The sequence below is a fragment of the Cervus elaphus genome, chromosome 15 (genome assembly GCF_910594005.1).
Source record: "Cervus elaphus chromosome 15, mCerEla1.1, whole genome shotgun sequence".
Taxonomy (NCBI): domain Eukaryota; kingdom Metazoa; phylum Chordata; class Mammalia; order Artiodactyla; family Cervidae; genus Cervus; species Cervus elaphus.
This window is the reverse complement of record NC_057829.1, coordinates 73,991,444-74,017,999: the sequence shown is the minus strand read 5'-3', so window position 1 is coordinate 74,017,999 and position 26,556 is coordinate 73,991,444. Positions and strand designations below refer to the sequence as shown.

The window sequence follows — 26,556 nt, the reverse complement described above, 5'->3', positions numbered from 1 at the left end:
CTGTCTAGGTTGGTCATAGCTTTTCTTCCAAGAAGCAAGCGTCTTTTAATTTCATGGCTGCAGTCACCATCTGCAGTGATTTTGGAGCCCCAAAATATAAAGTCTCACTGTTTCCATTGCTTCCCTATCTATTTGCCATGAAGTGATGGGACCGGATGCCATGATCTTAATTTTTTGAATGGTGAGTTTTAAGGCAGCTTCTACACTCTCCTCTTTCACTTTCATTAAGAGGCTCTTTAGTTCCTCTTCACTTACTGGCATAAGGGTGGTGTCATCTGCGTATCTGAGGTTATTGATATTTCTCCCGGCAATCCTGATTCCAGCTAGCCTGGCATTTCATATGATGTACTCTGCATATAAGTTAAATAAGCAGGGTGACAATATACAGCCTTGATGTACTCCTTTCCCAATTTGGAACCAGTCCATTGTTCCATGTCCAATTCTAACTGTTGCTTCTTGATCTGCATACACATTACTCAGAAGGCAGGTAAGGTGGTCTGGTATTCCCATCTCTTTGAGAATTTTCCACAGTTTGTTGTGATCCACATAGTCAAAGGCTTTACTGTAGTCAATGAAGCAGAAGTAGATGTTTTTCTGTAATTCTTTTGCTTTTTCTATGATCCAGGCGATGTTGGTAATTTGATCTCTGATTCCTCTGCCTTTTCTAAACCCAGCTTGAACATCTGGAAGTTCTCGGTTTACCCACTGCTGAAGCCTAGCATGGAGAATTTTGAGCATTATAGTGTGTGAGATGAGTGCAACTGTGTGGTAGTTTGAACATTCTTTGGTATTGCCTTTCTTTGGGATTGGAATGAAAACACTCCTTTTCCAGTTCTTTGGCCACTGCTGAGTTTTCCAAATTTGCTGGCATATTGAGTACAGCATTTTAACAGCATCATCTTTCAGGATCTGAAATAGCTCAACTGGAATTCAATCACCTCCACTAGTTTTGTTCATAGTGATGCTTCCTAAGGCTCTCTTGACTTCACACTCCAGGCTTTAGGTGAGTGATCACACCATTACAGTTACTGGGGTCATGAAGATCTTTTATGTATAGTTCTTCCATGTATTCTTGCCACCTCTTAATATCTTCTGCTTCTGTTAGGTCCATACTGTTTCTATCCTTTATTGTGCCCATCTTTGCATGAAATGTTCCCTTGGTATCTCTGATTTTTCTTGATGAGATCTCTAGACTTTCCCATTCTATTGTTTTCCTCTTATTTCTTTGCACTGCTCACCTAAGAAGGCTTTCTTATCTCTCCTTGCTATTCTTTGGAACTCTGCATTCAGATGGGCATATCTTTCCTCTTCACTTGCCTTTTGCTTCTCTTCCTTTCTCAGCTATTTGTAAGGCCTCCTCAGACAACCATTTTGCCTTTTTGCATTTCCTCTTCTCATGTATGGTTTTGATCACTGCGTCCTATACTATGTCACAAACCTCCGTCCATAGTTCTTCAGACATTCTGTCAAATCTAATCCCTTAAATCTATTTGTCACTTCCACTGTATAATCATAAGGGATTTGATTTACGTCATACCTGAATGGCCTGGTGGTTCTCCCTACTTTCTTCAATTTAAGCCTGTTTTTTGCAAGGAGTTCATGGTCTGAGCCACAGTCAACTCCCGGTCTTTTTCATGCTGACTGTATGGAGCTTCTCCATCTTCAGCAGCAAAGAATATAATCCATTTGATTTTGGTATTGACCATCTGGTGATATCCATGTGTAGAGTCATCTCTTGTGTTGTTGGTAAAGGGTGTTTGCTGTGACCAGTGCGTTCTCTTTGCAAAACTCTGTTGGCCTTTGCCCTGCTTCATTTTGTACTCCAAAGCCAAACTTGCCTGTGACTCCAGGTATCTTTGACTTCTTGACTTCCTACTTTTGCATTCCAGTCCCCAGTGATGAAAAGGACATCTTTTTTTGGTTTCTGTTCTAGAAGGTCTTGTAGGTCTTCATAGAACCATTCAAATTCACCTTCTTCAGCATAGTTGTTGGGACACAGACTTGGATTACTATGATATTGAATGGTTTGCCTTGGAAACAAACAGAGATCATTCTGTCATCTTTGAGACTGCACCCAAGTACTGCATTTGGGACTCTTGCTGACTGTAAGAGCTACTCCACTTCTTGTAAGGGATTCTTGCCCACAGTAGTAAATATAATGATCTGAATTATATTCGTCCATTCCAGTCCATTTTAGTTCACTAATTCCTAAAATGTCAGTGTTCACTCTTGCCATCTCCTGTTTGACCACTTCCAATTTACCGTGATTCATGGACCTAACATTCCAGGTTCCTATGCAATATTGTTCTTTACAGCATCGGACTTTACTTCCATCACCAGCCACATCCACAACTGGGTTTTGTTTTCACTTTGGCTCAGCCTCTTCATTCTTTCTGGAGCTATTTCTCCACTCTTCTCCAGTAGCTGTATCCCAGAGGCAAAAAGCAGTGGGACACATGGCCCCTCATTTCCAGAATTTAGACAGTTAAAATATTCATCAAACAGGCAATTTTTGGAGGAAAAAGGTTTTCCCGCCCTTCTCGAGACTGCAAGTATTGATAATCAAAATGCTTAAATGAGAAATTCCTGAGCATTACTGAGAAAATTAAATTTTGTGGGGTTTAACTAGCAACAAAGAAACATTACTATACAAATATGTGAATGCACTACAAGCCTAAAACACAACAGAAAATAAACTATTACTACAAGAGCATTAAGTCAGTCAATCAGACAAGATTCTTGTGTGCACATTCTCTTTACCAGACATAATACTAGACACTAAAGGCAGAAAGACACTACAATACACTAAATGCTTGTTCTCATGAAATTAAAAATTAGTAGGAGACTACATGTGATTTGAGGAAGGCTACAGATGGTCCTGTTTATGAAATTTCAACATTAAAGAGTCTTTCTTTTGTATCTTCAAGACCAAGGGAAGATACAAGTCAAGATGAGAAAGGAGACCTGGAACCTTCAATACCAAACTAAGGAATCTGGATCTTTTTGATCAAGTAATAAAACAAAATTTAAAGCTTTGGAATAATGCATGATAATCAGAATACTATTCTAAAAAGACTACTTACTCATAGATTTGAAAGGATGGATAGATTAGGAAGCATAGTCTATTAGGAAGCTACTGTAACTAGTTCACATGAAATAATATGAGGGCCTACACAAAATCAATAGTAGTAGAATGAACAGGAGGGCCATCTCCCCTAGGAGAGCTATTAAGAGAGATGGAAAAAGCAGTACAGATGCAGTAAGACAAGTAATTCTCAAATTACATACGGTAAAGCCCATATACAAATTGTTGGAAATCAGAAATAAAGAAAAATATTAAAACTACAGAGAAAAAAAGACTTTACAAACACAAAAATATAGCTGTAACAGCAAAACTCTTGTCAGAAACTAGGCAAGCCAAGAAAAAAATCCAACAAACAAAAACATAGGGAAAGGAGAGCTACCTTAAAAATAATGAATAAAAAAGAAAAGATGCCAAACTAGAATTTTATAACAGGAAAAATAACCATTAAAAATGAAAACAAAATAAAGGCTTTCAGAAAAACAGAAGCATAAAAAATTCAATCTGAGTAGACCTGGGCTACAGTATACATTAAAAGAAGTTCTTTGGGCAAAAAGAAAAAAGAAAATACCAAATAGAGATTCAGATCTAACTCAAAAAAATGAAAAATACTAGAGGGAATAAATACATGGCCAAATATCAATTTTTTTGGGCATTTTTAGTCTCTTTAAAAGATAACAGAAAAGGATGATGACACATCAAAAGGCACAGGAAGCAACTAACATAGAGTTCACAATAACCAAAGCTGGAATAATCTGAGCAACAAAATGGTAAAGAATAATATTGGATTGAAACCCACAGAATAAATGAGTCCAGACTGATATAATTAACTGAATAAATAAATGGGGGAGAAAGGACAGCTTTTCCTTATAGAAGAATTTCAATTAATAAATACAAAAGAAACAAGGGAAATTTTTAAAAATCATCATTCAGTTCAGTTCAATTCAGTCACTCACTCATGTCTGACTCTTTGCAACCCCATGAACCGCAGCACACCAGGCCTCCCTGTCCATCACCAACTCCCGGAGTTTACAGAATATAGTAATAATTGCTTCAGGGAAGATCTACCAGGGAAAGCTAAAATTTATAAACAAAAGGTGAAAGAGAAACAAGATATTGGCATAGCCTAAAATTGGTACTTCCCAAGGTAGTTATTAATTTAAAAGAAAAAATTATTAACTTCAAAGTGGAGCAGCACAGCAGAAACCACCATAACCAAGTGGTCTAGGTCAAAATTACCAGTAATGAGACATATCAACATCATGTATTTCTTGATATGATTCAATGGGAAAGGTACACAATCACTTCTGTGGTATTCTTGCCAAAATCTCATAACTTTAAACTAGTTATGACAAAATATACAAACAAAAAATGAGTTATATGAAGTATCCCAGCTGCATACTTCAAATGTATCCAGTATCAAGTTATGGATATGTACTGTAAATGCTAGACCAGTTAAGAAGGCATGAAATGAGAGGGAAAGGAAAAGTAACAAATGGCACAAAAAGAACATAGCCAGCGAGCTGACAGATTTAAACCAACTAGATTGATAATTATATTAAATACAACGGTCTAAACTCTTCAATTAAGGCAAAAACTGTGAGACAGGATAGAACAAAGACCTAGCCATATGCTGCCTACAAGAAACCATTTTAAATATATATAAAGACAAAAAGTTAAAAGGCAGGAAGTGATATGGCTATATCAATATCAAATAAAAATAGCATTCAGAAAAAGAGATACTACCAGAAATATTACCAGCAATAAAGGAAAATGTTTCAAAATGCATAAATTGCTCATTAGAAAAAAGAATCTAAAGCATATAAACAACTAATAAAGTTTCAAAGTACAAGAAGCAAACAATAATAGCACTAATGGGAGAAAAAAATTCTACTATTATATAGTTGGGTATTTCAATACTCATTTCTTACTAATTGAAGAAAAAAGTAGACAGAAAATTGATAAGACTATGGAAGAAATGAATAACATCATCAATCTAACACTGCTCCAAAATAACAGCAAAATGCATCTTCTTTTCAACTACACACAGAACACTTACCAAGACAGACTATATTTTATAAATCAATAACAAAAAATAGGGAAGTCCCCACTGGTCCTAGTGGTTAGGATTCTATATTTTCATTGCTGAGGGCACAAGTTAGATCCCTGTTCAGGGAACTAAGATCCCACAAGCTGCATGGTATAGCCAGAAAGTTAAATGGAAATGTCTCTGAAATACTTGAAAACTGAACAATGCACTGCTAAATAATCCATGGGTTAGAGAATAATAAGAGATATTTGGAAAATATTTTGAACTAAATAATAAGGAAAATACAACATATCAAAATTTACATGGTGCTGCTAAAATAGTACTTGGAGGGGAGGTTCACAGCTATCAACACTTACATAATGAAAGAAAGGAATGAAATCAATCTAACAATTTAAGACAAAGGATATATTAAAGCTACAGTAATAGGAAACAAGATAATTAAGTGTAGAAAACAAAACAAAGACCAATAAAAGCAATATCAGGAATGAATGAGAGACAAAATAATACATATTTCAAACTTCAAAAATATAATAAGGAACTAAATGAACTTTATGCCAAATCAAAAGACAAATGCTCTGACAAGATTCAAAACTACCAAAACTCAACTAAGAAGAAACAAAAAACCCAAATAACTTTCCATTAACTTGCCATCTAAAACCTTTCTACAAAGAAAACCGTCCCAAATTCTAAGACTCTTAAATTCTTCTAAACATTTCAAAGAAGTAAAAGTTAGTCGCTCAGTTATGCCTGACTCTGCAACTCCATGGACTACAGCCTGCCAGGTTCCTCTGTCCATGGGATTCTCCAGGCAAGAATACTGGAGTGGGTAGCCATTTCCTTCTCCAGGGGATCTTTCCAACCCAAGGATCAAACCTGGGTCTCCTGCATTGCAGATAGATTCTTTACCATCTGAATCATTTGAAAACATAATACTAATTCTACACAAACTCCTACAGAACATAAAAGAGTAACTCCTCCCAACTCATTCTACAATATGAAGCCAGAGTTGCCTGATAGCAAACCACTACAAAAAACAGAAAGGGAAAAAAGGAAATTATAGATCAATATCCATGGGGAGTACAGATGCAAAAATCTTAGTAAATTAAATCTAGCAACATACAAAAAGACCCTATTAAAATGTATCTAACAGGCACTCAAATGTTGGTAAATAAATAATTTAGGTTTATTTCATAAGTTGTGGCTTACCCTATATTATCATTTGACTCATATTAAGGACACGACTGAACTGAAGGATATTTACATTTTTAAATTAACTCTTGTTCCTGAACTTATAAGGTCATTTTTCAAGCATTCAGAGCAATAAAAATCAAATCAAATCTTACTAAAATACATTTGCAAAACAACACAATTAACAAGGGCTGGAAGTTTTTATTACATAAGCTTGAACAGATTTAGGGACTTACATCAGAATACACACTATTTTATTTGTATAAATCTGTCTTATGGCTTAATTTTCCCTTTCACTCTAAAGAAAACTTTAGTAATTCTTCTAAGCAAGTCCTTCTGTAACTAAGCAACATAGACAACACAGTCTGTATTCTTTGAATGGCTAGCATGCTATCATTAGAGCACAAAGATTGCCCTCTTCCCTACACCACAGCAGAGTGGGAAGTCAAATGTATCCTCTGGTTCAATCAGATCCTTCTAAGATAGTTCAAGTGCTGTTTTTTCCCCTCTGTTCTCTTATCTCCTCCTTTAGCAATAATAACAACGTTTCCAGGTTTCTGTTGTTTAGTGAAACACCTGACAATTTGACAACAGTCAACTAAGTTAACAGTTCATTTCTAGGTCTGTAAGGTTTCTTGCTGATTTCCAGTGAAAAAGTTATTTATTAACAACTATTAATTCCCTTTCCTGATTTCTCTTGCCTGCCAAACTAAGTTACTCATTAGCACTTGTACAAAACAGTCAAATGAGATCATTAAATAATGTTACCTGAACCATGAAAGCAATTGCAGCACCCCTGACAGTGCTGAGAGAATTTCAAGAATTTTAGGAACTAAGGGTTACAATTTGAGTTAATATTAAAAATTGGGCAATTGTGTTGGGTTTCATTAAATTCACCTCAAGCCACAGTTATTCCAGTATTGGTCGCTCAGTCATGTCTGACTCTTTGCAACCCTGCAGACTGAAACCTGCCAGGTTCCTCTGTCCATGGAATTCTCCAGGCAAGAATACTGGAAGGGATAACCATTCCCTTCTCCAGGGTATCTTCCCAACCCAGGGATCAAAAATGAGTCTCCCGCATTGCAGGCAGACTATCATCTGAGCCACCAGGGAAGCCCTTAAACATTTATTGAAAGCCTACTGTTTATTATCTACAAAAATTTACAGAAAATTACATAATAGGGAATTAAAATCTCTAAGGTCTCTTCAATTAAAAAAAAAAAAAACAGATTCTTAGTATTTTTTTATATATTATACACATATATACATTTATATTATATTACTTGACATAAAATATAACTGCAGTACTATAGTAAAAACAGTAGAAAACTGACTTTGTTTTCATTAAGTGCTAATGAGTCATATGGGTTAAAAAATTGCTATTCCTAATTTCTCATATATCTGAATGCTGTGAGAGTTTTTTAAATGAGTAAAAATGATCTGGGTTCTCAAAGAGCATGTATAACATAGCAGATCATTCTCTAAGACAATTTACCCATCCAAAATTGTGTACAATATAAATGATCTAGCACTTCACTGAACAGAAAATATAGGATTAATAGTTTTTTTTTTAAAAAAAAAAGATTCCCTCTAACTTAGCTATTTTATAAAAAATAATGAACAAGAGGAAATGTTAAAGAGAAGAAAATTTAAAACTAGCCTTTAATTCACTGAAGGAAAAGTTCTAGAAATACTGAATGAATGTCTAGTGCGTGCTTAGTCATGTCCAACTCTCTGTGACCCTTTGGACTGTGGCCCACCAGGCTCCTCTATCAATGGGATTTTTCAGACAAGAATACTGAAATGGGTTGCCATTTCCTTCTCCAAGGGATATTCCCGACCCAGGGATCCAACCCAGGTCTCCTGCATTGCAGGCAGGTTCTTTACCCACTGAGCCATCAGGGAAGTCCTACAGTATTATTAGTAAGAGACAAAGATGGAGTTTATTTCTGGTTGCAAAGAGTAATCATTTCCTTTCTAGAAGAATAAAACCCTTTAAAACTTCATTGTTCAGAATTTCCTGAACTAAAGGACTGATTATTCAAAATGAAAACCTGATAACCTTTACTCTAATTTACTGAGGCAAAAAAAAAAAAATTTACAAAAGCACATGTCTAACATGAAGCTCAAAGGAACCAGGCAAGGAAAAGGATGGGGAAAGAGAGTGGTTATTTATTGTTTTCCCTCTGAAAATATGACTTCTTGAGTGTCCTGGTGTTCAGTGAGGAGTCTTTTTCAAGATTAAAAATGGGGAAAGGAGATGTGGGCAGAAGAATGATATACTGATCCAAAAGAGAAAGCAATGCCTAAGGTTTCCATCTATCTATTTAACACAAAAAGATAGTACATTTACTTTATCTGTCCATGCCTTATCATACAAAAGGAAAAAAGTAAATTCAGTATCACCAAATGAGTTCTCCTGGCTTCCCTCTAATATATTATGATCTTCATATGTCTTTCAGTATTCTTTCACTGTTTTACACCAGTATTCACCCATGTGAATATGCATCATTGGTATCAAATCATATGGCATTTACAAAGATGCCATCAATATTTAAACAGGTATTCAGTTTTTAATATAATTTCCCTATAAACACAACAGAGCTGCTAAATTTCAAATATGCTATGTAAACTAAATACTACTAGGCTATGTTTCACAAATTTCAAATTTCCCATACTTATCAAATATACTGAACAAACTGGATGGTATGATTCAAGGTTTTTATACTCATAAAAACAACAGAGAAGAATAAGCACCATATATATATATTATATATATATAAAATAATGAAGATCTAAACATCTAAAAATGGAAGTTTAACAAATGGTTAATTAGTATATATAATGAACTGTAAATTCTCTTGTTATGAGTTTCAACAGTAAGTCAAATTACATTAAAGATGCAGAACTTTTCAAAATGTCAAATTCCATTTTATTTGATCTTGGTGCATGAGTCTTTTTTATAAGCATTCTTAAAAGAGCTCAGGATTTGCAGGGGGCTGGGGAGGGCTGTAATTTAAAAAGCAGTAAAGCAAGATCTGCATCACAGAAAACAACTATTTCTGTCTTTCCTTTATAACAAAAGATAGCTTTCAAAAATTAAAAACAAATCAATAATCATAGAACTATAAATAAAAAACATGAGATACCACTTCACACTCATGGAATGGCTACATTAAAATAGCTAACAAAAGAGTGTTGACGATATAGAGGAATTGGAACCCTCATACACTGCTGATGGAAATGTAAGATGGTGCAGTAACTTAAGAAAATAGTCTAGTAGTTCCTCAAAAGATTAAACATAGAGTTACCATATGACTCAGTAATTCCTCTTCTAGGTATACACCCAAGAGAAATGAAAACAAATGTCTACACAAAAACTTGTACACAAATGTTCACAGTAATCTTATTCCTAACAGTCAAAAGGTGAAAACAACCCAAATGTTCAACAACTGATGAGTAGATAAATAAAATGTGGTATAATATACAATGGAATATTATTCAGCAATAAAAAGGAACAATATATTGATAGATGCTACAATCTGGATGAATTTTGAAAACATTCTGCTATGTGAAAGAAGCCACTCACCAAAGACTATATATTTTATTATTCCAATTATTAGAACTGGAAAATTCCATGGACAGAGGAGCCTGGCAGGCTACAGTCCACAGGATCACAAAGAATTGGACATGACTGAAGCAACTTAGCATGCACACACCACAACAGGCAAATCTACAGAAACAGAAAGTAGATTAATGCTTCAATAGGACTAAGGGGTTGGAAGAAAACAGGGCTGGGGTGGGGCGATTGCCAAAGGGTACAGAGTTTCTCTCTGGAGTGATGAAAATGTCCTATAATTGTCTGTGATAGTGAACAACTTTGTGAATATGCTAAAATACCACTGAATTGTATTCTTCAAATGCATTAATCATATGCTATATGAATTATATCTGAATTAAGCCATTAATCTGTCAACGTGTCAGCAAATTTGGAAAACTCAGCAGTGGCCACAGGATTGGAGAAGGTCAGCTTTCATTCCAATCCAAAAGAAGGGCAATGCCAAAGAATGTTCAAACCACCATACAATTGCACTCATTTCACATGCTAGTAAGGTTATGCTCAAAATCCTTCAAGCTAAGCTTCTGCAGTACATGAACTGAGAACTTCCAGATGTACAAGCAGGATTTAGAAAAGGCAGAGAAACCAGAGATAAAATTGCCAACATCCGTTGGATCATAGAAAAAGCAAGGAATTCCAGAAAAGCATCCACTTCTGCTTCACAGACTAAAGCTTTCACTGTATGGATCACAACTATAAAAAATTCTTAAAGACATGCGAATACCAGACCACCATATATGTCTCCTGAGAAACCTATATGAAAGTCAAGAAGCAACAGAACCAGAGATGGAACTATGGACTGGTCCAAATTGGGACAGGAGTGTGTCAAGGCTGTATATTGTCACTCTGCTTATTTAACTTATATGCAGAGTACATCATGGGAAATGCTTGGATGTATCCCAAGCTGGAATCAAGACTGCCAGGAGAAATATCAACCACCTCAGAATATGCAGATGACACCACTCTAATGACAGAAAGCAAAGAGTTACCAAAGAGCCTCTTGAGGGTGAAAGAGGAGTGAAAAGGCTGCCTTAAAACTCAACATTCAATAAAACTCTACATTCAGAAAACTAAGATCATGGCATCTGGTTCCAACACTTCATGGCAAATAGAAGGGGAAAAAGTGGAAAGCAGTGACAGATTTTATTTTCTTGGGCTACAAAATCACTGCAGATGGTGACTGCAGCCACAAAATTAAAAGATGCTTGCTCCTTGGCAGGAAAACTATGACAAAGCTAGACAGCACATTAAAAGCAGAGACATCACTTTGCCGACAAAGATCCATATACTCAACGGTATGATTTTTCCAGTAGTCATGTATGGATGTGAGCACTGGACCATAAAGAAGGCTAAGCACTGAAGAACTAATGCTTTCCAACTGGGGTGCTGGAAAAGATTCCTGAGTCCCTTGGACTGCAAGAGGATCAAACCAGTCAATCCTAAAGGAAATCAACCCTGAATATTCATTGGAAGGACTGATGCTGAAGCTGAAGCTCCAATACTTTGGCCACCTGACGTGAAGAGCTGACTCAATTGGGAAAGACCCTGATGCTGGAAGGGATTGAGGGCAGGAGAAGAAGGGCACAACAGAGGATGAGGTGGTTGGATGGCATCACCAACTCAATGGACATAACTCTAGGAGATAGTGAAGGACAGGGAAGCCTGGTGTGCTGCAGTCCATGAGGTTGCAAAGTCAGACACGACTGAGCTACTCAGCAGGTATCCACTCTTCTAGACACTGGAAGCAGTATAGTGAGACCTACAGTCAAACTGTGACTTTGCCAACTTCTTACCTATATGACCTTTAGTAAATTATCTAATCTCACTAAATTTTCAGTTCCTTTTTCAGTACAATAAAAGTACTTATTTCATTGGATTACTATTAGAAGTTAATGAGATAACAGATATAAAGTTACATGTAAAAAATAGTGTATGTTATACGACACACTGTGCTCAAACAACAGCTATTCTTATTACTACAATTATTTTATTTTTATTAGATCTTTATTTTCTTGTTCCCATAAGGAAATACATAATGCAGACGTCTACAAGGTTTGTCCCAAATCCACGCATCTAAGTTAAACCTTATTAATTTTAATTCCTTTAAAAATATTATTTTATTTTTTAAAGCAGTTTACTTTCTATCTGATGCCCTTCCTGGAATATAAATGACATTTATGAAGTTACTATTTTTATAGACACAGAAATTAAAAAACGCAAAATTCAATGTCACTAATGGTTGGGGGTACTCATTAAAAAACAAATTCAGTGGTTATTTTTTAAACTGCAAATTTAGAAATAAAGGTCCAAAGAGTAGGCAGCCACAAAAATCAACATTCTAATTAAATAAAATTTGCCAATTTAAAAAAATACATTACTTTATAGTAAAAATGTTTTATCCATATGCTTAAAACCAAAGTGAAGTAAATTTAAAGTCCTATGAAATAATTTCCTGTTTACAAAATGAATGTTCTTAATTCCTAGGTAATTTGGTAACATTTCTACAGAAAGTCCTTAACGAAAATCTCTCATATGAATGAAAGTCAACATTTTAGAATGAAGTGTAACATGCACAAAACAACAGTAAGTACAAAGACAGCAAATAACATTTTATATTTCTACCTAAAAATTCAGCATTACCTTCCCCAAAAACTTATAATTCTATTCTACAATGAATCACATAAACAGGTCAAATTTTGATCGAATTGAGTACAGAATCAAAAGTCATTCAACAATCACATTCCTATCTGAAAACATGGAAAGAAGCATTTCCACTCAAATTTTCAGGAGTTTTTTAATATTTCATAAGTGTGTCACACTTTATAAATACAAGTACACTGCTTGAGAAAATCGATCATGGATTTCTAAATATATTTAATTAAACCAAAATTAAATTAAGATTTTAAGTGTCTGGTTAGAGCTAAATATAATAGAACACCATACCTAAAATATAAATTACATTTTTTTCAAAGCTAAACAAAAATTTTTTAAATGCCCACAGAGTACTATATCTCTACAAAGCTGCACAGCCTAAAAACAAAGTTTCTTTTATCACTCATGATAAGACCAACATTTAAAACAATAAATTAAAAAATAATAAAATAAAAAATAAATAAATAAAACCTGTTTTATTCAGAATAAATCTTTCATCCACAAAAAAGAAACTTATCTTTAAAAGTTGCATAATCAATTTTTATGTCAATTTTTTGAACTCTCATAAAAAGGGCCTACAAAGACAACACCTTTATCAATTTCTCAAATCTGGTAAATCAACAGCTTACTATATTACAAAAGTTGCTGAAAAATTTTTTTTAATTAAAAATATCAAACAACTAACTTTTACTGACTTGTTTACACATGTATATTTCCTATTTTTTATCCTACTATCCATTCTTTTAAAAGCATTCCCCCTTTTTTTAGTACATATAGCTTTGGTGTAAAAATAAGAATGAAAGCTATCAAAATACTAAGTGTTATATTAACTATAGTTGCCTCTGTACTTTTCGGCATCCTCAGATTGTTTTTAGTGAACATGTAAGTACTTTCAAAATGAAAAAAATTTCTTCAACTTGCTTACCACCCAGCTTCTTCACAAGGCTCTTATATGCCAATCTTTTGGGGTAAATTAGGTAGAAAAATGATGTGAATTTAAACAAACATTTTCAGGGAAAAAAGAGAATGTCAGAGAATGGGAAAATATAGCCTTAAAGCATCTTACATAATGCTATCTGTAATTACTTTAAAAGCAGGTGGTAACAACTAAAAACTTTGGCAAAAATTTTTTTCTGCTTCAAATTTACTATTTCCCAATGAAAATGAAAGTAGATTAGTTTTGTGTGAAAAAGGCCCAATTGCATTTACATTCTAAGTCATTTTCGAGGTCTCTAAAGTGATCTCAAACCATGGACTATTAATATCACAAAACGGATTAAAGCAAGCTAAAGACAGAACCTAGAAACTAGTTTTTTCTTTAGGCAAGTTATCAGACACTTTCTGATATGGAAAAGAATCAACAAAACTATTTAGCATAATAAATACTATAAATAATAAAAGTAATGCAAGGCCTCTTACCAATTTCAGCAGGTAGTTGTTTGATTTTGTTCTCTCGAATGCTAAGCATGCTGAGTTTTGACAGGTTTTTGATGTCTTTTTCCACAGTAGTTATACGATTAAAGCGAAGGTAAAGAGTGGTGAGAGAATCTAGCCTATACACCACTGAAGGAATTTCTCTCAGTTTATTATGCCGTAAATCAAGCATCCGCAGCTTCTTCAAGTTATCAAGAGAGTCAGGCAAACTGGTAAGTGAATTTTCACTTAGAGCCAGTGTCATGAGATTTACTAGACAACCCACTTCCGCTGGGAGGGACTGTAATTTGTTGCTATATAAATAAAGTTCTGTTAATTGAGTCAACTCCTTGATTGATGACGGCAATATGTGTATAGACCTCTTAGATAAGTCCAAACGCATTGAGTTCTCTTCCCGGCATTTGTTGAGCTCTTTAATCACCTCTGCATTGCTAGATTTTTTTCTAGTCCCAGGTGCTGGATTTGGCCGTTTGATCGTATTATCAACCGAAAAAGCCACCCCTGGCTGGGCAGCACTGGAGTCCTTCTTTCCATCTTTGGCATCTTTCCCTTTGGTCTTAGGTTCTTTTTCTTTGCTCTCTTTCCCAAAACCTCCAGAGGCTTTTGCCTCCTTTTCTCTTTCCTTGGCTGATGGTGCTTTGGGATCTTTCTCTTTAGAGTCTTTTTCTTTTCCTAAACTACTACTCATGGTGACTCAAGCTAGGGCAAAAACTACATGAACTCCTTTTATTTACCAACAAAAGAAATTCAAAGATGAAGAGACAAAGATCCTACACAGTCAGAAAAGGCGTTGGCTTGAAGAAGTAATCTCCATCTGTTACATGCTGGATCTAAAACCACTATGCCCATTTCTGGTAACTCATTCCAACTGGTAAAATGGTGCTGGTCAATCAATGATTCATTAGAATTCCTGAAATATAATACAGAGAGAGTATTAAATTACTTTAGGTTATAATTTATACTAAGTAAATTGGTGCTGCAAACAATTTTAGTGACAATTTTGCTATTTTCCTATGATTTGAAACAGTAAATATTTATTGAACACATTCTACTTTGCAAAACCCATTAAAAAACTATAAAAATTCATAAAACAGGCTTAACTTTGAGGAATTTACAGTCTAACAGGAAGAGGTAAGATAGGAACAAGTAATCAAAGTGCAAAATTCTAAAATGATGAAACATGGGAGAAATCACCACAGCAGCTAATGTCTAAGTGCTTTCTATGAACAAACACCACTGCAAGGAATTTACACACATTAACTCTTTATCAGCCCTACGAGATAAATCCTTACCCCTATCTTACACACAGGGACAACTGAGGCACAGAAATATCTTTAAATAACCAGCTTTGTGATCTTGGCAAAGTAATGGAACTAAGATTCCAAAATGGTGGTACACTGCCTATATATGCCTAACTACTACAGTAAAACTGCTGTATCTGCAGCTAATTAGCAAATAGGTTCAGCAAAAGGAAAGACTTGAAAGGCAATAATGAGAGAATGGAGAGCAGTGGAGTCAAGAAACAGGATTGAAATACATATGGAAAACAGCAAATAAATCAGGAAAGGGGCTCTAAGGACCCCTTCTGAGAAACAATAACAAAGCAATCTCCATGAAGCCTATATTCTAGGAACTGAAAAGGTAGCTTTTTCAGTTAAAAGTGAGAAGGATTAAGGGTTCTTAGAAATAGACAAAGTTCACTGGTAAAAATGACTAACCAAAAAGACTCACAAAGGTTGAAAATACAAGGGGAGATGGAAGTAAGACACTAGGCTAATAAGATCTATTCTTGGTATAAGACTAGAATGATGATCATCACATTTAACAATTATTTACTCAGAAAAATACATCAATAAGCCATATATACTAAATATATTCCTTAGTCTTACCTTAAATGCATATGTGAAAGCTTTACAATACTGAATCTTAAATTACAATAAAAGGCTTTTGATTTCATACAAGTTAGAATAATAATTCCATACAAGTTAGAAAAATACTCTACTTTTCACATTAATTGTAACTTAAAACCCTAACAAAACACATGAAGCAACTAGCAGAATATTCTGAAAAGTAGATAAAAGAAGACAGACTGGGTTAGTAAAACAGGGAAGCTTGGAGGGCTGCAGTCCATGGGGTCGCAAAGAGTTAGACATTACTTGGCGACTGAACAAGAAGAACTAAAGAACAAACAGAGATGAAAAATACACTAGAAGGAATCTACAGCTGAATAACTGAAGTAGAAGAACAGAATAAGTGACACGGAAGACAGAATGGTGAAAATCACTGCCATGGAAAAGAAAAAATAAGAAAAAAAAGAAATGAAGACAGACTGAGAGACCTCTGGGACAACATTAAATGCACCAACATTCATATTATAGGGGTTCCAGAAGGAGAATAGAGAGAGAATGAACCTGAGAAAATATCTGAAGAGATAATAGCTGAAAACATCCCTAACATGGGAAAGGAAGCAGTCACCCAAGTCCAGGATGCTCAGAGTGTCTCAGGCAGAATAAACCCAAGGAAGAACATGCCAAGACACACAGTAATTAAAGGAAAAAATAATAATAAAAGCAATAAGTGAAAAATGATAAATTACAAGTGAATTCCCATCAGGTTATCAGCTGATTTCTCAGCAAAATTCTGCAGGCCCAAGGGGAGTATGGCATGACGTATTTAAAGTGATGAAAGGAAAAAACCTACAACCAAGAATATGCTAGGAGTTCCCTGATGGTCCAGTGGCTAAGACTCTGCAATCCCAGTGCAGGGACTCAGGTTCAATCCCTGGTAAAGGATCTAGACCCCACATGTCACAACTAAAGATCCTGCACCCTACAACTAAGACCTGATACAGCCAAACAAATTAAAAAAAAAAAAAAATACTGTATCCATCAAGGCTCTCAATCAGATGTGACAGAGACATCAAATGCTTTACAGACAAACAAAAGCTAACAGAATTCAGCACCACCAGACCAGCTTTGCAACAAATGATAAAGGAACTTTTCTAGGTGGGAAACAGACCAGCAAACTTAAAACAACCTTGCACATATATTAGACTATTATATCAAAACCTCATGGGAACAACAAATCCCAAAACTACAAAACCAAAACTACAGACCAAAAAGAAAAAGCAGTCCAAACACACTAAAAATTAAAAATGGTCATCAAACGAAAGAGAAGAGAATAAAAGAGGAAGGTAAGAAAAAAGGCCTATTAAAAATAAACCCAAAACAAGTAAGAAAATGGTAATAGGAACATACATATTGATGATTACTTTAAATGTAAATGGATAGCTATTCAACAGATGTAAAAAAATGAAATTAGAACATTCTTTAACATACAGAAAACCAAGCACAAAGTGAATGAAACACCTAAATGTGAGACCAGACACTATAAAACTCTTACAGGAACACATAGGAAGAACACTTTCTGACATAAATCGCAGCAATATCTTCTTCAATCCATCCCCCAAGAGTAATGGAAATAAAAACAAAAATGAACAAATGGGACCTAATTAAATGTAAAATCTTTTGCATAACAAAGGAAACCATAAACAAAACAAAAAGACAACCCACAGAATTGGAGAAAATATTTGCAAATGACGTGACCAACAAGGGATTAGTTTCCAAAATTTACAAATAGTTCATGGGGCTCAATATCATCAAAACAACTCAATCAAAAAAGGGTATAAGACCTAAATAGACATTTCTCCAAAGAAGATACACAAATGGCCATGAGGCACATGAAAAGATGTTCAACATCACTAATTATCAGAGAACTGCAAATCAAAACTACATTGAGATATCACCTCGCATCAGTCAGAATTGTTACCATCGAAAAATCCACAAACAATAAATGCTGGAGAGGGTGAGGAGAGAAGGGAACTCTCCTACACTGTTGGTGGGAATGTAAACTGGTATAGCCACTATAGAGAATAGTATAAAGATTCCTTAAAAACTAAAAATAGGGCTACCATAAGATCCTACAACCCCACTCTTGGGCATGCATTAGAATCCAAAAGAACACATGTACCCCAATTTCAGTACTGCTTACAATAGCCAAGACATGGAAGAAACCTAAGTGTTCAACAACGGAGGACTGGATAAAGAAGATGTGGTATATATAATACAATGGAATATTACTCAGCCATTAAAAAGAATGAAATAATGCCACTTGCAGCGGCAACATGGATGGATTCAGAAACTGAGTGAATTAAGTCAGAAGGAGAAAGTGAAATATGATATCACTTCTACGCAGAATCTAAAAAAAAATTATACAAATGAACTTTTTTACAAAACAGAAACAGGCTCATAGAGAACTTATGGTTACCAGAGAAGCATGGTGGAAAGAGACAGCTAGGGAGTTTAGGACTGACATGTACACACAGTCATATTTAAAATGGATAACCAACAAGAATCTACTCTGCTCAGTATTATGGAACAACCTAAACAGGAAAGAGTAGCTATATATACACGTATAACTGAATCAATCTGCTGTACACCTGAAACTAACACAACCGTTTCACCCACTATATTCCAATATAAAGTAAAAAGACAGAAAACATGTAAACTGCAGAATGATAAAGAATGGTTCCATCTGCATAATGTTTCAATACATACAAATTAATATGCATGGTTTGTGAACACATACATACATACATTTAGACACACAAAGGATTGAGAAACATCAAATTTAGGATGGTGGTTTCTAAGCTGTGGTTCCAAGGTGGCTTCTAAGTTGCAATTGTAAAGACAAGTAAGTAGAACACTAACCCAATGTTTGACAAGTAGATTTCAGTAGAGTCCAAAGTTATGTTTTCATTTTGAAGCAAATGGGCAAATGAACTCTGAGCCCTCTCCTGGCTGTATGAAAGATTTAGAAAGCCATCTTCTTCTAGTTATTAGAAGAATATTTCTTTATCAATGAGAAATAATACCTATCAAACTGATTAAAAAATGAAAAAAGAACTGTGCTGATGAAGACACAGAGAAACTTACACTCTCATAGACTGCTGATGGGCATACAATCCAGTAAAGACTTTTTGAAAATATGACTTCATAATATGATTAATTTGGCTTTTGTTTGAATAAAAATATAAATGTGAGAGTTACAAATCTGTGTAAGACAGAAAAAAATAAAAGAATACACCCTCAAACTGTTCATTTACCTGCTTACCTCTCTCTCTGGAAAAAAATACTGGGTGATGAGAGAGAGAGAGACAAGAAAAGGAAATGCCAGGGAATGAGGTAAAGAGATTGAAGTTGAGACCAAATTATAAAGGGCCATGGATACTGAGATAAATGAGTTTGGACTCTGCCACAAATTCTTCATCTAGGATCTTACACATACCACATGGAGAACACTGATGAAACAGATATGCACTTTGAGCCTGACTTACCAGGAAAGGAACTTATGTATCTATATCTGCCTCAGTCTAGCAAATCTGTTATCAAGTCTTCAGTTAAACCCTTTCCCAAAAAGCAGATCTCCATTTCCTCTGCTTTTACCTGCCCAGTCCTACTGGTACAAGACTTGCTACCTCCGTTCAGATAGGTTGAGAAATTTATAAACTACTATCACACTATTATATTTGATTTCCAAAGTAACCCTCTGTTAAGCAGGCACCCCAGGAGTGTTACTCTCATTAACAGATGAGTTAACTAAGGTTTATGGAAGTTAAATTATCTGCCCAACAGTATGGTGGGAGTCTGACAATAATAACACTAGAGGTAGCAGCAGATAATGTTTATTTAGTACTTACTACTTGTCAGGCACAGTGCTAAATGCTTTTAGCTCTTATCTCATGAAGTCCTTGCAACAATTCAGAGGAAGATTAACATCCATTTATAGATAAGGAAACTAAGGCTCAAGAGTAATCAAACAACTTGTCAAAGATCACACAGACCATAATTGACTAAGTCACAAGGCGAACACAGTTCCAACTCCAAAACCCATGTCCTAACCACTATACTATTTCAGAATATATTAAATGATTATACATAACCATGTAAATAATCAGGATTGACACAGGAATCAAGGGAAATTTTTAACAGAGCAAGATTTTAAAAGGTAGGATTGCTTTCTATAGTCTGAAGAAATGCTAAAATTAAAAACCCAATATAGAAAACCTAAGTATCTTCACAAAATTATTCTCCCTTCATATAGATCACACTAGTAGTTTGCTAAGAAATCTGGTGTTCAAATGAGAAATTTCTTGCAATAATGTATTATTATATGCCTAAATGCATAATTCATATAACTTTCAATTCAACAAGTTCAATTATTTTCTACTGAGTGTTATCTTCCTGAAAAGTAGGATAAAAAGAATATATTTTATAAATTAATTTTAATTCAGTACCTTACAGTTTAACTCTACAACCAATTAGCTCCACTTTTCCATTAACAGAATACATAAATGTTTCAATAACTGACCACTAGAAAGTGATAACACAGCTCAATTTAGAAACATGCCTGACTCATACATCTGTAGCCGATGCACTAATTATTAAAAACTAGTACTGACTAGTCCCTTCTAGTAATAGTGTCATAAGATCCAGCAATCCCACTCCTGGGCATGTATCAGGAGAAAACCATAATTCAAAAAGATACACATACCCCGATGTTCACTGCAGCACTATTCACCCTAGTAAGGTCATGAAAACAATTTAAATGTCCATCAACAGAGAAGATGTAATATATATTACACAATGGAATATTACTCAGTCATAGAAAACAATGAAAAATGCCATTGCAGTGACATGGATGGAACTAGAGATTGTCATAGTGAATGAAGTAAATCAAAGACAAACAGCATATGATACTGTCTATATGTGGAACCTTAAAACAAAAATGTACAAATGAACCTATTTAGAAAACAAAAATAGAGTCACAAATATAGATAACAAACTTATTTTTACCAAGAGGGAAGTGGGGGAGGGATAAATCGGGAGGTTGGGAGTGACATATACACACTACCATATATAAAACAGATAACTAAAAACAGTCTACTGTGTAGCACAGGGACCTCTACTCAATACTCTGTAATGATCTATAGGGGAATAGAATCTTAAGAGTGAATATATGTGTACATATAATTGATTCACTTTGCTGTACAGCAGAAATTTATAGAAATTGTAAAGCAACTACACGCCAATACAAAATTTAAAAAGAGTACATGCTTATTTTTTAACTATTTTTCTCTTACCTAGGATAAAGAGAATTATTCACACAAGTGAGGGGGGGAACTGGATGTTCAGAGACTTGAGGAGTTCTAGCTATATTAAATTTGACTCACCTTATAACCTAACTCAGTCTCCATCCTGTATTCTAATGCTAAATGTACGTATCTGCTAGCTAATTTCTGATCTAAAGGAATTTGGTTAAAATTATTATTGAAAAACATAGATTTCAAAGGGGGAAACTATTGTACTTCAAGGATTCAAAGAGAATTTCTTTGAGACTATACAAACTCACTGCTACCTAAAAACAAACAGGAGGAGGAACTCAGTGGCAAAAACAGTAGATCAATTGTAAAAAGTCTTCAAGGACAAAAAAATATGACCAAGAATACTGAGTTCTAACAATATAGTTCAGTATAAAAACAGGTAAATATTATTAAACATGTAAGAACTGAAGGAATATTGTTCCTATGATTGCTCTTGAAGAAAACACTAGTTAATATAATTCAAACACCCAAAAGATAAACAGAAAAACTACAACCTCCTGGGCCTCAGTGCCATCCACCAGTGGGCTAACATCAAGTCTGGGACCCTGAGGCCCCACAGTCAGAGACTCCAGGATCCAGCTCTTCCCACCAGTAGGCACACCAACATCAGGTCTCAGGCTTACCCACCACCGGACAGCACAAGCCCCACTCACCCGTGGGCCAACATCAGTTCCAGAACTACTGTGGCCCCACAGCCAGTCTGTAAAGACTCAGCCCACCCACTAGCAGGCCAGCACCACCACAGGACCCTCTGTCCATGGAGTCAAATGTGCCAGGACCCAGCCTTACCTGCCAGCTGCCAGCAGCCTCCACAAAAGGTGGGGCCTGGCCACCAACCAGGCCACCCACATGTCCGTGTACCCACAGAAGGCAGCCCACCACAACACAAAGGTCAAAAGAACTCACACAGAGGACATTTTTGGAACTTAAATCTCTGGTGACTACAGGGGAGTTTGCTACTGGGACCTAAAAGACATTTTCTATATAAGGCCACTATTCCAAGATCAGAAAATGTAACCAACCTATTGAATAAACAGAAATAAAAGCAGGAACCTGGGATTCCCCGGTGGCTCTGTGGTTAAGAGTCTGCCTGCAATGCAGGAGACGCGGGAGAAACAGGTTCAATCTCCAGGTCAGGAAGATCCCCTGGAGAAGGAAATGGCAACTCACTCCAGTATTCTTGCCAGGACAATCCCATGGACAGAAGGGCCTGACAGGCTACAGTCCATGGGGTCACAAAGAGTCAGAGGCGACTGAGCACAAAAGCAGGCAAAATGAGGGGGAACAAGTTAAAACCCATGAAGAAGAACTAAGTGGAGATAAGGAATCTACCTGATCAAGAGTACAAGGTAATGATCTTAGAGATGCTCACAGAACTTGGGAGAAGAAAGAATAAGCACAGTGAGATTTAAAAGAGTTAGAAAATATGAAGAGCAACCAAACAGAGATGAAGAATACCATAAATGAAATAAATACATTAGAAGGAAACAACATCAGATTAGATGATGCAAAGGAATAAACAAGTGAGCTAAAATCAATAATGGAAATCACTAAAGTTGAAAAGAAAAAAGAATAAAAAGAATACGGACAGTCTAAGAAACCCCTAGGACAATATCAGCACACTAACATTCACATACAGGGATCCCAGAAATGTGTATAGGGTCGGGGGGACAGGAGGGACACAGAGAACATATCTGGGGACATAACAGTTGGAAATTTCCCTAACCTAGGGAAGGAAACAAGACACCCAGGTCCAGAAAGCACAGAATTCCAAACTGGATCAAACAAAAGAGGACCACATCAAAGATACATGGTAATTAAAACAGCAAAAGTAAGAGATAAAGGGAGAATATTAAAAGTAGCAAGGGGAAAGCAACAAGTTATATACATAAAAATACCAGCTGTTTTTCAGCAGAAACTCCACAGACCAGAAGAGAAAAAAAGGCATGATATATTTTAAAAAATGAAAGAGAAAAATCTACAATCAAGAATACTCTCCTGAGCAAGGCTTTCATTCAGATTTGGAGGAAAGAGCAAAAGTTTTACAAACCAGCAAAACCTAAAAGAGTTCAACACCACACAACCAGTTTTGTAAGAAATGTTAAAGGAAAGGCCACAACTAGAAATATGAAAATTACAAAAGGAAAAGTCTCATTGGTAAAGGAAAATATATAATAGACTGATAAACCTTGTAGGAAGGTTAAAAGACAAAAGTAGTAAATATCATCTGCTACAGTTTGGCTGGGAAGTTCTGGTTCATCCACCATAGTCACCAGACATTGCACCTTTGGATTTCTATTAATTTCGGCCTTTACAAAATTATCTTAATGGAAAAAAATTCAATTTCCTGGAAGACTGTAAAAGGCACCTGGAATAGTTCTTTGCTCAAAAAGATAAAAAGCTTCGGGAAGATGGATATGAAGCTGCCTGAAAAAAGGCAGAAGGTAGGGGGAACAAAATGGTGAATACGTTGTTCTATAAAGTTCTTGGTGAAAATGAAAAATATATCATTTACTTAAAAACTAAAAGAACTTTTTAGCCAACCCAATACATAGAGAACATTCCATCCGTAAGTAGTAGAATAAGCGTTCTTTTCAAGCACATATGGAACATTCTCCAGGATAGACTATAAGCTAGGCCACAAAAAATTTGTCAGTAAATTTAAGAAGACTAAAATTATATCAAGCAACTTTTACAATCACAAGATGTGAGAAAAGAAATCAACAAGGGAAAAAACTGCAAAAAACCAAACACATGGAGGCTAAACACACTAAATATGCTACTAAACAAGCAATGGATCACTGAAGAAATCAAGGCAAAATTTAAAAAAAAAAAGAAAAAACCCAGATAAATGAAAATACAATGAGCCAAAATCTATGGGACATAGCAAATGCAGTTCTAAGAGGGAAACAGTGATACAAGTGTACCTCCGGCAGCATTAAGAACCTCAAACAACCTGACCTTACACTTGAAAGAATTAATAGAAGAAGAAATAACAAAACCCATTGTCTGGTGGCTCAGATGGCAAAGAATCTGCCTGCAATGCAGGAGACCCAGGTTAAATCCCTGGGTCAGGAAGATCCCCTGGAGAAGGGAATGGCAACACAGTCCAGTATTCTTGTCTCGAGAATCCCATGGACACACAAGCCTGGCTGGCTACAGTCCATGGGGTTGCAAAGAGTCAGACATAACTGAGCAACTAATACACACTTTTTACTTAATGTCAGCATAAGCAAAGATATCATAAAGATCAGAGCAAAAATACATGAAACAGAGATCCAAAAGAATAAAAAAAAAAAAGCAATGGAAACTAAAAGCGAGTTCTTCGAAAAGATAAACAAAATTGCTAAACCTTTAGGCAGACTCATCAGAGAGGGCCCAAATAAATAAAATAAAAAATGGAAAAGGTGTTACAACCAACATCACAAAAACAAATGATCACAAGAGATTACTATATGAACAATCATATGGTAATAAAATGGACAACACAGAAAAAAAGGACAAATTCCTAGAAATGTACAATCTCTCACAATGCAATCAGGGAGAAACAGAAAACATGAACAGACTAATTATCAGGAATGATATCAAATCAGTAATCAAAAAATTCTCAACCAACATAAGTGCAGAACCAGACAGCTTCATAGATGACTATTACCAAATATCAGAGCTCCCCTGGTGGCTCAAATGGTAAAGAATCACCTGCACTGCAGGAGACCCAGGTTCAATCCCTGGGTTGGGAACATCTCCTGGAGAAGGGAATGGCTACCTACTCTAGCATTCTTGCCTGGAGAATTCCACAGACAGAGGAGCTTGGTGGGCTACAGTTCATGGCGTCACGAAGAGTCAGACAAGACTGAATGACTAATACTTTCACTTTCACAATACTTTATGCTGCTTTATACCTTTCAGTACACCTCAATAGTTATAGCTTGATCTGCATCTTAATCTCTTAGTTATAAAAGACAAGGAAATAAGCATAGAGCTATAATAAACATAGATGAACGAAACACACTCATTAAAGGAAAAAGTCTGATATTAGATCACAAAATAAAATATAACTGTGTATACTAGATTCACCCTCATCCTTCCCAAATGTGAAAGGATGAAAATGAAATACAAGCAGACTCCATATGTTCAAAACAACATAGGGATTACATTGGCACAAGGATATTCACTGTAGAACTATATGTAAACAATAATATATTCAAATAACCTACATGGGCAACAGACAGTAAAGCTTTCTGGGTAATAGAACTCTGTGGACAGACTGCTGGAGTTCAATTTCCAGTTCCCCAACTACCTAGCATTTTACTTAGTTTCTATGCCTCAGTTAATTTCTCTGTAAGAGGAGGATAAAATAATACTACATACCTCTCAAGATGTGGTATGAAGATTGTGATGAAGATTAGTAATAAGTATTAAAATGCTTGTTAAAATAGGCTCTAGAACATACAAAGCACTGCAAAAATATTAATTATAAATAAGTGAGAAAAACCCAGCTGTAGAACAGCATATTGTACTACCATTTATGGGAAAATATATATATATAAATATATGCTTATATGTACAAAATACAGAGGTACACACAAAACTGATAGTGGTTTTGTAGGAAAGAAAACTAGGCAGAAGTCTCAGAGTAGAAGAAAGATTTGCTGCATGTGTCTGTATCTTTTGGACTCTATCATAAGCATATATTGACCAGACAGAAATCAGTACTTAAATTACCCTTAAAAATCTTAAGGAATCTAAGATAACTGAACACAGTGCCATTTTTTTCTACCAGTTCTCTGACCACTATGCCTAAGGTACATTTACTCAGATCAAAGGTTACAAACAGGAAACTCTCAGAGACAAATGTATTTCTTCAAAGTATCAATGAAAGCTCAGATATTTAATATGTTACTGTATAATATACAAAAGGAATTTATCTTTGGAGACAACATTACAAATACAAATGTCAAAAAAGTGTTCAAAGTAAAGTGCATATAAATACCAAAACATTAGAAATAACTTACAGGCACATCAACAGTGTTAATAAATTATGGTGCCACACAATGCAGTTATCATTCAGACATTTAAAATGATAGCATACACACATAAATTTAGGTATAAAATTACAATTTTGCACGTAAATGATAAAACAGTACATTATGGACTCTTCAAAGTTCCTTGGACTGCAAGATCAAACCAGTCAATCCTAAAGGAAATCAACCCTGAATATTCACTGGAAGGCCTGTTGCTGAGCTCCGATACTTTGGCCACCTGATGCAATGAGCCAACTGAAAAAGATCTGGAAGCTGGGAAAGACT

The 26,556-nt window shown here is 35.4% G+C and overlaps 1 protein-coding gene across 3 annotated transcripts in view; it reads right to left on the bottom strand.

The window, feature by feature from the left end:
* The window catches only part of SHOC2 (SHOC2 leucine rich repeat scaffold protein), an 80,875-nt gene that overhangs the window by 36,915 nt on the left and 17,404 nt on the right, over positions 1–26,556 (bottom strand). For all 3 annotated transcript variants that reach the window (XM_043926838.1, XM_043926836.1, XM_043926839.1), the window contains exon 2: positions 14,011–14,935. In XM_043926838.1, coding sequence (XP_043782773.1) covers positions 14,011–14,713 — 703 coding nt within the window. In that variant the 5' untranslated portion in view covers positions 14,714–14,935. The remainder of the gene's footprint in view (positions 1–14,010; positions 14,936–26,556) is intronic.